Consider the following 13,612-nt stretch of genomic DNA (forward strand, 5'->3'; position numbering starts at 1 on the left):
CGGCAGTGAAGGTGTCATGCCTAGATAGTAGGACCATGGATTCGTGCTCACCCCTGCTGCCATGTCTTCATTGCTTTTGTAAGTGGAGTGGCTGCATTTCGCTTTGTGTGTGGACACACCTGGAGTGTGAGACTGGTGTCCCAGCATCAGCTAGAAGCTTTTGATGTAAAGTGGTGTATTCAGTGGTGTGTCCCTCTGGCACAAGCAACAGATGGTGTTCTGTTTATGTCACTTGGTGTATTCGGTTTAGCTCTTCATTAACTTCTTCCTTCTTTCCCTTTCTTCCTCCTCTGCATCTTTTGCTCAATTCCACCACGTAAAAACCAAACACCCCAAACACAACTCATACTGTCCATCCCATGTGGGCACCCATGCCTGCAGCCGCCCATCGCCGACGAGCGCACAGCAGGCTCCCTTCGCCTCCGTCTATAACCCTCTGCAGTCGCCCGGCATGGAGCCGCAGCGCAGGCACAGCCCCTCCAGCGTCCCCAGCCAGGTCCGCGTGGGGCCAGAGCAGCTGAAGCATGCGGCCCAGGTCTGCCCCAAAAGCCCCGTGGAGGTGGAGGTGCCGGGACTGAAGGTGCTGCACGTGCAGTTCAATTCTCCCCTGCAGCTCTATTCGCAGAGCAACATCCTGGATTCCCTGCAGGGGCAGATCTCCTCCGTCAGCCCCGATTTCCCCAGGTAACCTGCCTGCTGCCTCTGCAGCCAGTGCGGCGCATCCGCTCGTCCACACCTTGGTGTCCACGAGTACCTCGTTGCTGTCTGTGGCTCACAGCATTGGTGGTCACAAGAAACCAGTGGTTACATTTTGCCTTCCCAAGGGCAGTGCATGACTCCACGGGAGCTTTCTCTGCATTGTGTCTGTGTCCAGCGCCGTGACGAGCACCAAAACATCATTTCAGCCTGCCCACGTGTCTGTTACTCCATGCAGCAGGGAGCTCGGTGGTTTTCCTGGAGGGGTTGCTTGCAGCAGACAGATTTGGGGGTGCAGGGCGTCTTATCTTGAAACCTGGTCGTTCTCCTGGACCAAAAGGGCTGCTTCACATGTCTGTGCACAGTGAGCTGTGGCTTTCATTTTGCTGGCTGTGCCACAGGTGTGCACTGGGCTATGAGGAGTGTTTCATTTCTGGGTGATACAGGTCTCCACAGGTCTCCCTCTTTGGCTGATAATGCTCATGACTTTAGCACAGCCCAGTAGGGACCAGGTGTGTGGAGGACCCGGGCTGTGTTGCCATCCCTCCCCTGCTCACTTGCCTGCACAAGTGGCTGCTCTTGGGGCTCTTTTTGCCCATGGGAGGATGCCTGATGTGTGCTGAGGGCTGCAGGACCTGGGGAGAGCCTCAGCACCACAAGGCCTTGGTGCTCTTTGGTGGTTGCTCTTTGTGGCGGTTTGGGACCGTGCCTCTAAGTGACAGCCCACGGGGTTTTACAGCGAGGACTTCGGTATCAAGACATGAAGCACAAGGCACACTCAGCCATCTTGCAGGAGGGCTCCAGCCAAGGCTGAACTGTTCAGAGGAGGTGAACCTTCAGCAGTTCCCCAGCTACATTACCAAGTGTCTTGCTGCTGTGTGGCCAGGGAGCTGCTTGTCTTTGTCCCATGCATTAGACTTATAGCTCCTTGGCTGCTCCCAGTCCCCTCCTGGCCCCTGGGCACCCACAGCCAGGCTTTGCCGTATGACAGCAGCCAAGTGATAATGGGGGGGCTGTGGTTTTGCTCCCACATTGTTTCTCAGTCTAGTTATTTGCAGCAAGTCGCTGCTCAGGCCTGTGGTCAGTGCTGAGCTCTCCAGGAGCTGGCACGCTGCTGGCTGTCTTTGCTGCGCCAGAGAGCTGATGTCCACTGACAAAGGAGCCCCAGGCATCAGCATTTGTTTTGTGGCACAAGCAAGTACGAAACCTTCCTGAAGCCTGGCTTTAAGACCCTTGTAAACTTTACAAAATGTGCTAACATAAAATAGCAAATTCACATTAGTAATGAATATGCTCTGCTTTCCTGAAGATGCTGTGCAAGGCTGTCTTTGTGGCTTTTATTGTTCCTGCCAATTTTCAAAGCTCAGTAATCCAGCATTATTCCATCAGTGCTGCAAGTTGCCTGTGGTAGAAGCAGTGAAATCCAGCAACAGTTGCTGGAGTTTGAAGTCCAGTAAAGGTAGCTGAAGCTGTCCCCTGCAAAAATGCTGTGTCAGGGTACTGCTGTGCTTGAGCAAGGACGCCAGCTTGTGGTGTTTGCTGCAGGTGAAGTGCCTGGGTGACAGCAGGTACCATGCGTCTGCTGACATAGGGATACTTGTTATCCTGCATGCTCTACATACATTTGTCTGTGCCCATTCAAAAGGTGTATGTGCTTTGTTTAGATTTTCTTTAAGTAGTGTAGCCCTCTGCCCTGACAAGTGGAGGTGTTTCTAGGGTTTGAGTTTTTTTAATGTAGTTTTTCTGAATCCTTTATATGCAAATGTATCTATCTGGGAGAGCTGATCTGTATGTTTTGCACACTACCACAATGCATGGTTGAAATGCGACGGCTCTGTTTGACTCTTGTGCGCGTTAAGATGATTTAGCCTTTGCTTTTCGAATGCATGGTTATGAAACGTTCTCGGTATGCACGCTGTAAGGACAGGCTTCTTGTCCAATGTTTCTGTAGGTATACAGAGTAGAAGCAGTATATCAGTTTATGTAAGAGGAATGTAATACGGAGCATGTATTCATTTGGGATAACTTGGGCCATTTTCTGTGTAATTGAAATATTATTTTATATCGGGTGAGACGCTTCAGTAAACGAGATTCAGGCTTCAAGGGTTCATCTGCTTGCAAGTCTAATGTACTTCCTGCTCCAGTGAGAATTACTGAAGATGGAAACATTTTATGAACTAATTGTTTTTGGAAATAGCATTTTATAGCATGTGCAATGATTATACCTCTGATGCTTGGAGAGTTCATTCTGCAGAGTACCTCCCAGATGACTCAATTGCACACTGGCATGGAAATCTGCAGTCGCCTCCTCATGAAAAAGATTTCCCTCTGCAATTCAGTCTGAACTTCAGGATGTTTATGTACATGTCAGGCAATCACAGGGTGCAGGAATAGTGAAACCCAATAGCACATTTACTTTTATATGGCTGTGTTATGTAATTGAGCCATCAGAGAAGACTTGTCAGTTTTTACCTCGTTTTTCCAGAGACTTTTTATTCCATCCGCAGAACATTTGGATGGGAGGAACCTCCCATGCCACGTAGTCCAACCCCTACCCCAGCATTTCATCAGTTTAAGCCACTGATTTAAACTAGTAGACAGTAGATATTTGTCCAGACTTTTGTTAAATTCTTCAGTGCAGAGCTTGCTCACCTGTCCACAGCAATCCATGGCATTTTGGTGTCTTGTCTGCTGGAAAGCTTTTCCCAAGGGATACTCTGAATATCCTCCTGCAGCTCAATCCCATGGTTTGTCCTGTACCTACTGGACATGGAGAACATCCAAGCTATTGCCTCTGGCATCTTTATTATTTTTTTTTAACTCTAAAGACCCTGCCAGTGGCACAGTGACCACTGTGTCAGCTCCAGTGTGGAGCTACTGCTGTGCAGTAGCACTGCAAGCTCTAGGCTGAGAATGCAAGTTGCTTGTGACATGAGTGGCGGCCACAGTGCCTCAGGAAGCAGCTGAAATTTGGGCTTAGTTTTAGCAGGCAGAAATCTCTCCTTGCTCTTGACATGTTCATTAATCCTAGTTAAGTGCTGTAAATGGGCTGTGACTCTGGGTTTCCACCTAAAAAACGGAAATAATAATGCCCACTTGAAAACCAAAGAGAATTCTTCCCAATCAGAGGATCCTTTTAGCTGCATCCTACAGCTGTTACTGTGTGAAGGTGGCCTTCAGGACCAATTCATAGTATACTTGCAAAGATTTTTTTTTTTTGATGGAATAAAGAGTACTGAATTTGAAAGTCACAGCAGCTTAAGTTAGCAGTCTGAGGTAGTTTATGCATGTGGGGACCATGCAGTAATTACACAGCTACCACGTGGGATTACCGTCTCAGCACATTCGTTCTTTATTTTCCTGATTCCTGGACAGGAAGGTTTAGTTTCTGGAACACACAGCAGTTGTGAAGCAGGGGTAACACATAGGGGCTGGCCAGGGTCAGTGGGTGAGGACCTACTGACAGTGGGGCGTACGGGTGGTCCTGCGCCTCAATCCCACCAGGGCTGCAGCTGTCATGTGAGAGCACGTCCAGCACCTCTGTGTCTCATGGCGTCCTGTTCTGCCTTCATTTTGCACGTTCATTTCTCAGTCATATGATGCATCGTGATGGTTTTGCTGGAGGAAGTGCCTTTAGTTTTTAGCCATTTAACAAGAATGTGCTCTGTTCCATCCTCAGCTTAGATCAGCACAACCAGCCCCCGGGCAGCATTGTCATAGACAGAGAATCTGAGGTTTACAAGATGCTCCAAGAGAACCAAGAGTCGCATGAGCCACCCAGGCAATCAGCTTCCTTCCTGGTGCTGCAAGAGATTTTGGAGTCAGAAGAGAAAGGTAAGCCCTTGCTGCACACCTAACCTGGGTGTGCTCTTCCCTTTTGCCATTTCTTCGGCTGTTTATGGTGTCTCAGAGTAACACCTGAAAATTCGTTCTCCTTTCTTAGCTGTTGCTTCTTCAAGGTAACATGTGTAGATGGTTTCCAAAAAAAAAACCTACAGACTCTTTCACTAACTTTACTCTTAAATTTCTTTTCCTTGGTTATTTTCAGCATCTGTGGTCCTATTATTGTTGCTCATTCATTGACCAAGTGCTACAGAAATAAACACGTGCAATGTTTAGTTCTCAAGAAGGAATTCTAAAAGTTGCAAAAACCCTTCTACACTTTCTAAAGTTTTGCCCCTCTAGGATAATATTCACTGATTAAGGACCATCTTAGATTCAAGACTTCGAAAGGTACCATGAGATAGAGCTCTTTAGTGAGTCCTAAAGCTTCTGGTCTCCATCCCTCTACACAAGAAAAAGAGATCCACTTCTGCAGCTGAATGTAAAAATTTGGAAACTGAGTTACAGCAATCAGTTCACAGCTTTGAACCTCTGAAACCTCACGCTACTTGGCACTCTTGATCTGACATCTGGACTAGTATAGTTCAAGGCTATAGACTTATAGATAAAAACTCTGATTAACTTAGGTGGGAGCCAAATCATACTCCCTTCTCCCCTTAAATAGAATAAAATAAACAAATAATTAGGAAAAGAATTCGAAGAATGACTTTTTTCCCCCCTTAGACCAGTTGAGACTTTGTCTGTTGTGTTATTAGCTTGGCAGAGGAACATTCAATTTCATCCAACAAAAGCCTGGTGCCGAGATACTCACCAGAAGGGGAAACAGCTCAGCCAAGTGCTCTTAGGTCTGAGTGATCTGAAAGGGAACAGCAAAATGAAGGAAGTAAGGAAATTATAGGAAGAAAGAAACCAGGATTTTGGAGTCTTTAATCTGATGTTAAAATACCTACCTGAAAGCATCTTTTAAATTGTGAGTGTTTGCAGCTCGCCCCTCAGGGTTCAGCTCCTGCAAGGAAGGGACTGGAGGAGCCAGGACTTCTCACGCCTCCGAGGTCCTCCCCCGTGCTTAGTAGTGCTGAAGAAGATAAGAAGCAAAAGCCTCTCTATTTTATCAGTCTTTGAAGATTTACAGCATTACTGGGATTCTCTGGCACGAGGTTTGCCTGCCTGATCAGAGGCTGGGATAGGCTTGGGCATTGCTCCATAGTGAGCTGTAATCACCCATGGGTTACACAGCCCGAGAGGAGACAGTGCCCCAGCTACACCGCTCGCCCCGACTCAAACACCACTGCTGCTGACTGATAACATCCATGGTGATAGCACCCTTGTGGGATCCTTCTCCAAGCCTGTCTTCAGGCAATGGCTTGCGTGCAGCAGCAGGGAGCTGTCATCTCCCCGGCTGGGGCTGGTCCCCGGGGTGTGGGCTGCGCTGAGCCACACCAGCTGGGAGGACCTGGGGTCTGTGTGTGGGCCCTGGTGCGTGGAGGCACGGCGGCTGCTCGCTGTTTAGACTTGAGCCTGCACGCTGAAGCTTAGGGTGTTTGGCAGGGTGGAACAGGTTATGTTTCCTGTGGGTATTTTATTAAGCTGATTCCCCTAGAGAGATTTAAAAATGTGCTGTCAGTGTTATTGGTGTGAACAAAGTGCTGTTCGAAGCAGAGGGAACAAGCAGGGGTGATAGGGTAGACCCTGAAAATGTGGCTGCTGCTGCTCCCTTCCCAGCAAGGGTCACCTGCAGTGACAGTGAAGGGGGCTTGGTGCTTGCTGGCATGGTTGAAGGGTCCATGGACTCCTGTCCCCATTAGGGCATTGCACTTCTGGAGCAGCATCTCAGCACTGAGCTCCTTCAAGTCCCTGGGCTAAATGCTGAGGCTGTAAGCTCAGCCTGGAGTGTGCTGTGTGGGTCTGCATGAGGCAATGCAGGGGTACTTGGGCTTGATGACAGGAATGTGGGGTGGGTAGTGCCCCAAATTGTCCCCTCAGTTCATCTGTCGGAGGCCCTGCCCTGGGCTGCATCATGTCCCAGACCTTGCTGGTCACCAGGGTGAGCTTCTGCGGGGTTCTTCTTCCCTTTCCACCACTAACAACTGGTGCAGTTTGATGTTGGCTTGGTGCTACTCTGAAGGGTTTTGTCAGCCTTCCTCTGTGAGGTGGCACATGCCTGCCCAACAGCCTCCTCTGTTCCTGGTGAAACGTCGTGGGAGCCTCTGCAGCCCTCCTTCCCTTCCTGCCTGGTATTGAACCTCTTGCAAAAGTCATATAGATAAGGCTAGTTGTACCGATCGTGTCATTTTGTAAGAGGCTGCTTTTACACTGCAGATGTTTGAAGGCTTGCCTCCTATCCTGCATCTAGGATCCACTGCCTGTAGGCATCCAGGTCAGCAGATGTCTCTTGTGAAGGTCCAGCAGAACATCCCTGCCTCAGAGAGGTTGCACTAGGGAGGTGTCATCCCTGGAGCATGCCACACACCCTGTGTCCCTGCAACAACAAGGGGTTTGTTAAACAAATCCTCCAGGAGTTGTGGGGGAGTCAGTTCCATCCTACAGCAGACAGCAGAGTGGAAAAAGGCTTTGACAGGCCTCCTTGTCTGCCAGAACACCCACCTCCACTTTCTGAACCCAAATCTGGCCATCAGCTTGACCCTGAGTGGGTGCTCAGGACATGGCAGGCAGACTCTGGTGCTGCTGAGGCTGGAGCTGAGGCTTTGCTTTGCTTTGTGTCTCTGTGCATGCAAGATACATTAGCTGATGTCCAAAGGGCTTTGAAGATGAGATGGGGCAGAAGCTCATCTTACTGCCCACAACCTCAGGCCCTCGGTTTTCCGGGGCCAGGCTCAGCTGTGTCCCTTCTCGCCTTCCTTCTCACACACCCTAAATCCCTTGCCTCCTTCCCATGCATGAATCCCTGCCTCAGAGCTGGTGTTGAAGGACCTCACCCCTCCTTAGCAGAGCATCTGCTTAGGAGGAGAGCCTACAGCCACGCATCTCACATGCTCTGAAGCACTCTCCTTCCACCCCCCAGGAGACCCCACCAAACCATCTGGATTTAGGAGCGTCAAGGCCCCCACCACAAAGGTGGCCTCATCGATTGGGAATGCCCAGAAGCTGCCCATGTGCGACAAGTGTGGATCTGGCATTGTGTAAGTAAGCCTGTCCCTGTCCCAGGCACCCCGTGTGTCTGCGCACACCTCAGCTCTCACCTCCAGCGCACCCCCAGGAGCCGGCCCAGGCACGTTGGTTCTCACCAGCTTTGGTAGCGCTCACCCTGCAAACCCCTGCAGCAAGGCAGAGTTGGGTTTCCCTCTACAGATCCGTATCGAAGCAAGTCCCTGTGAGACAACCCCCAGTGCAGTTGTGGCTGCAGTGTTTTGCTTCCTACCTGAAACCTGTTTATAGCACCCAGAAACAAACTGACCTTTCCCTTCAGGGACAGTATTTAATGTTTTTCATGTCTTGGTGTTCCCAGCAATGCAGCAGTGCTGTGCCCTGGCAGTCAGAGGCAGTGTGGACTGGGAGAGCTGCCTTCTGCTCCCTGCTCTGCTGCAGGACGGCACATCTCTGCTGTGCCGAGGCAAAATTAATTTTTGTTGTCCTTGTAAGGGTACGTCTGACCTGTAGCACAGCAAGGACGATACAGAGCTGCTGTACCGGGTGACAGCACAAGGGAACCAGCCCATGTCTTTTATTCACCCTCAACCACAAGTTCTTCTTCACTCATTCTCTCCTTCAGTTCCCTGCAACCCCTTTAGCTTAACAGCGGGCTCCAGCGGCCAAGTGCTGGGAGCCCCCTGCACCACCATGGAATAACTCAGATTTCTCCAGTGTGATCAGACCGTCACACTGCTTCCTGAGACCCAGGACCCTGTAACTGCGTGGTCCTGGCATGCCTCCATCGCCAAGGACTGGCAGAGTCATTACAGAGGCAATCTATAGGCTGTAAATGTGAATCTGACACAAACGCTGCAATTACTCTGTCAGCTAGGGAGATCGGGAGGGAAAGTACAGGACAGGCCTATGAATAGCTGTAAAAACTAATGAATTACGGAAAATATAGGTGGCTGCTGGAACGAAATCATACTCCTGGCAACTTGTGCTGCTGCTGGTGGTAGTTAACAAGTTGCTATGTAGTTTCCCTCATCAAGTGTTGGGTCAAGCTGTGAAGGTTTCCAGTCAGACTGGCCCATGCTGAGTGGGACCGCTGCTCCCGAGTGGCAGCGTCTGAGGCCGGGGCCAGGATCTGGTCACCCTGTGCTCCTGCTCCAGGCATCACAGTCGCTAGCAGAGCGTCCCCCCTCTGTTGGTGCTGGCAATTGTTTCTGGGTTTGTTCTGGAAACAAGTTGTTGTCGACCCACATGGATTCTGTTCCACACACAATGGCCAAGCTGCTCCCCTCATTTCATCCCAGGCCTCTGAAGGCCGGTGGGCTGCCTTCTGAATCACCACAGTGATTCATGCTGCTACAGGTGGTAGGACTGGCCTGTGGAATTCAGGGAGGCCCTTGCTAGGACATGATTTCAAGAGCAGGGCTCCCCTGCTGGGTATAAGTGCTCTGTCAGCACCTGCCCGAGCAGAGGGAGGGCGTGCGCTTAGGGAAGATGGTCTCCTGTAGGCCTTGGAGGGGGTCGGGCCTGTGCGAGGTGGCTAGGGTGGGGACGGCATTGGTGTGCGCCCAGTGCTGAGGGTGCTGGTTCCTTCCCCAGAGGCGTGTTTGTGAAGATCCGGGACAAGCAGCGTCACCCCGAGTGCTACGTGTGCAGCGACTGTGGCACCAACCTCAAGCAGAAAGGACACTTCTTCGTGGAAGACCAAATCTACTGCGAGAAGCATGCGCGGGAGCGGGTGGTCCCCCCGGAGGGATACGAGGTGGTCACTGTCTTCCCAAAGTAACTGCGCTGCTGCGGGGCCGGCGTGGATGGTTTCTCCTCTGCTGCTCTTCCTTGGAAAGTGTCGCCCTTGCCCTCTTGCCGAATCTTGTTTGCAATAAGGAATGCTAGGCATGGCTTTGAATTTCCTTGCCACATTAATCCTCCCGTCTGTTCACGCGAGGTGTCACTAATCATTCAACATTCTTTTCATCTTCTCTTTCACATTTTTTTTTAATACACAGATTATTTTTTTTTTTCCTCCTCCTTTGTGCTGCCAATTGCACAGGAAAATCGGAGGCCAAAGTCAGATCACAGCCCCACCATGTCCCAGTTATTTGCCTTCTGTTTGCATTCAATAAACGGGGTGACTCCACCAGGCGGCTGTCTCCACTTTCTCCTGGACTGGGCTTCCTGGGTGCCTGATGGAGGTGCCCAGCACGTGGCTGTGCCTGCTCTGGGGAGCAGCGGGAGGGAATTGCTGAATTGGGGCACAATGGCCTCATGTGTCGCCCAGCTGCTGCCAGACCCCCAGACATTCAGGATGCTGCCTTTCCAAAAATTAGTAAACAAACCACCACAACATCACAAGCCTCTTCATAGGTAAGGCTGACCTGCCACTAAGACTCTGCTTCCAACTGTCCAGATCAACTGTGCAGCTTTTTTGGCGGGCTGGGGATGGGAATAATTCACAAACCCAACTAAATTTAGCTCCTTTCCTCAGGCTCCTTCTATGGGCAGTGGTGAGCGAGCAATGATGGAATAGCTCAGCCGGCATCCACAGCTGGCTCATCCCTGGGGATAGGCTAGCTCGTCTGTGCTGCTGGTGCGTACACATGCATACACACACAGCTCCTGATACTAACACAGGTAGCTTTATTTTCAGGGTGAGGGTGTGATTTATTTATTTATTTATTTATGGTCTGCCTGGGTGGCATCTCCCCTCAGTGCTGTTACAGAGTTAATACCCTCCCCTCCACTGCACGTTTTTCCCAGGGAAATGATGTCTCTCTGCTGCTGTGCTGGCCAGTGCAGGCAGGCAGGGCAGGAGCCTGGTCAGTCACAGCATCACCTTCCTGAGTGCCATCTGCCAGGCTTGAGCAGGACACAGTCCACATATTCACTACAAAGTACTGCTCACAGATATAGGAATGTCCCGGGTATTCAGTTCAGGTCCCACAGGCACATTAAACTGAAGGTTATGGCACCTTCATGCTCAGGCCCAGCCCTGGCAAGTAACTGTGGCTTCCCCAGCCGGGCGAACTCCTCGTTGCCCACTTTCTCAGCAGGCTGCTGGCCACACACCACGTGTGGCTGCATGCTTGCCTCATGGGGCGAAAATGCTGGCCACGGGCTCCCTCTGTTGTACTGCACACTGACACCAGCACTCTGCCTGTGCCTTGCAGGCTGTGCAAAGTTCCTAAATCTTTCCACACTGTATAACGCCCATCAGCAAAAAGCGGCTGGCTCCAGGTAACCTCGCAAGCTGGCTCTTGCACCAGCGGGTGAGGATGGAAGAGCCTGAACCATGCCCGGTGTTTCCCCAGCCCCAGCCCCTCGCTGTAAACAGACAACAAGCACTGCTTTGTCCCAGGCCGCATGCTTTATCGCCCGGCCGAGCTCCTGTGGCGAAGGCTGGCAGTGCTGCTGGGAAAACACTGATTGTGCGGGGCCTGACGCACGAGCCGGGAACTACAAAAGGTTTGTGGGCCAGCTCTGGAAGTGGAGGTTTCTAATGCAGATACCAGTGTTGATCCAATTTATTACTATGGGAACAGGCTGGCCAAGGCAATCCACACTCATTGCTCAGGGAGGACTTTGCTCACTCTGCTGTAGCTCATTGGAAAAAGGAATGCGTTCATTTTTTATGATGCAGCCCAAAATATTTGGCAACTGCAGCATTCACTGTAGTCTGACTTTCCAAATTCCTCTTGAGTTTAGCAGTTGGCATCTGGAGTTTGTCAACAATAAAAAAATAGGCAAAGTGGGGTCAAGCCTGCAACACTGAGCCGCCTACTCAAAAAGTATAAAAATAAAGCAAGAAATATGTAAAAGATTCCTATTTGAAGTGTTGGGCAGTTTGAAACTGAGCTAGCATCCTCCCAGAGAGGGACTGGTTCCCGTGGGTGTGCAGCCCAGCCAGTCTGTCATTTTAACAGACTACTTGGGTTTTTGGTTGTGGCCTCTCCCTGCCGCTGCCACATCGCCCTTTCTCCTCACGCCCTGCTGCTCCCTGCTGGCTTGCAGGGCCCTCCTGGGCACAGCACCTTGAGCTGGAAACCTGCAGGTAGAAAAGGGCTGCAAAAGTCCTAAGAGCATAATCAAGGCCAACAGCATAATGAAGACAGACCTCTAATTGTCGTTCCCCCCCAAGTCAACGTGCAAGCTGGAGCAGCATGGCCAGTTGCTCCAGCTTGCACTTTTAAATTTCATTTGCTAATGGCATTCTGATAAGCACAGAGATTCTCCTCATGGTGAGGGCTTGGCAGCTCAAGCAATATGTTTGCTAGGCAGGTAAGTAAAAATACCTAAGTGGTGGTATTTGCTAATGCATTCAACTGCTGGTGAAATGCCATTAGGGAGAATCTAATGCACGAGATAAATTCACCACATGCATTTTCTTATATTATCACCTGGAAAAAACCACCAGCAGTTTCTCTCTCTGCCTGGCCTCCAGATAAGAATATGAGCGGCTCATCAGCTAAAAATAAAAAAAAATCTGTATGTAGACACACAGTAGCAACAGGCAAGCGGAGATGCCAGCTTTCCAGCCCCTGCATTTGGTCTCAAACAACACAGACATCTCCCACACACTCCCAACAGTAGGAACAATAGTTGAATATATTTGAGTGCAGCATGTGACAAGGAGCACTGCTTCCAAGTCACCAGGACACGCCTATGCTTCAAGAATTTGTCTTTATCAGCTATTTTTAGAGTATTTTTTCCCTCCAATGGCCAATCAAGAGGACATTACTTCATCCAAAACATTTTAAAGGTGTTAGCCTCAGTCATCCCCTCCACTGTCCAAGCACCCTTACGTTACCATTACCACATTTACTCGCATATCTTCTCCACCTCTGGAAAAGAAGGCTGCTTTCTGAAACACCAGAAAAAGTGTGGCCCTGACTGTGCTTATAGACATTAAGGGCATAAATGGTTGACTGCTTTGAGCAGCTGGGGGGTACCTTCACAGTTCAGGTGAGTAGCAAGCGTGAAAACTGTTCTTGACTGCTGGCATAAGAAAGGCAAGGTCATGCCAAGAAGATACTGCGTTTGCTTTCATCAACTACATTCTCAGTACTTTGGGAGCCAAAAGAAAGGGAGAATTGGGCTCTTCTACAGTGGCAAGTGCAAAACTTGGCATTGGTTTCACCTCCTGGAAGTGGGCTAAAAAAGCAGCCACACTTCTGCAGAGCAAGTCTCTAAATAACACATCATGCTCTAAATCACTAAACAGTGTCCACATTTCACTAATGCTACCCTTAGTATTAATACTAGTTTATGCATCTTTAGGAAGGAAGCAATTATTACTAAATCCTAGCTGTGCTAGTGTATGGGTTAGAAATACTTGTTCATTTTTGTTTCCTATCATACAGTCCTGCCGTGACAGTCACATAGCTGTGCTGGTTGAGCACAGTAAATTAGTCTTCTAAAATTAGGTAAGCCTGCATGGAAGCAGTTATGTCAGTTTTAATAAAAACTGTTGCAATGATTCCATTTAGATACTATTGTAGGCCTATCATTTAATCTCAATTACTGTGGTAGGTCTTCGGTAGCATAAAACAAGGGATGAGACTAGGATGGCAGTTCAGCAAATATACGTAACACATGGAGACAACACAAGTTGGACTTTGTGTTAGTCAGGATAAGTAACTGAACGAAAACTTGAAAACTTCTGTCTTCGGTAACTGGACACAAGACATGGCTTTCAACAGGGAAAGGTCAAAGCCAGCATACCCGTTAACAGAGTTATTTGTTTATCCTTACTTCTGTAAGGCACCATGTATTTTGTACAAGTATAAAATAATTCTAAATCAGCTAACATATTACTGCCAATGGAGAACAAGTATTTCCTACTTGTGAGGTGGCACTCACCTGGTGTTTATATGGAAGGTCTCATCTACAAATGATCATAAAGTGACAAGAAACTAGTTTCCAACAGTTTGATAAATTAAGTAGTTTATTCTGAAACATTACCCATGCCTTAGTA

General features: G+C 49.4%; 1 protein-coding gene across 2 annotated transcripts in view; it reads left to right on the forward strand.

The window, feature by feature from the left end:
• PDLIM1 (PDZ and LIM domain 1) overlaps positions 1-9,778 on the forward strand; it is a 40,143-nt gene extending 30,365 nt beyond the window's left edge. The window contains exons 5-8 of one of the 2 annotated variants that reach the window (XM_083844955.1): positions 382-684; positions 4,376-4,530; positions 7,562-7,679; positions 9,241-9,778. In XM_083844955.1, the coding sequence (XP_083701081.1) occupies positions 382-684; positions 4,376-4,530; positions 7,562-7,679; positions 9,241-9,427 (763 nt within the window). In that variant the 3' untranslated portion in view covers positions 9,428-9,778. The remainder of the gene's footprint in view (positions 1-381; positions 685-4,375; positions 4,531-7,561; positions 7,680-9,240) is intronic. The other variant, XM_083844956.1, reaches the window with a different exon arrangement.
• Positions 9,779-13,612: the final 3,834 nt, after the last annotated feature.

This window comes from Anser anser (genome assembly GCF_964211835.1).
Source record: "Anser anser genome assembly, chromosome: 7".
NCBI lineage: Eukaryota > Metazoa > Chordata > Aves > Anseriformes > Anatidae > Anser > Anser anser.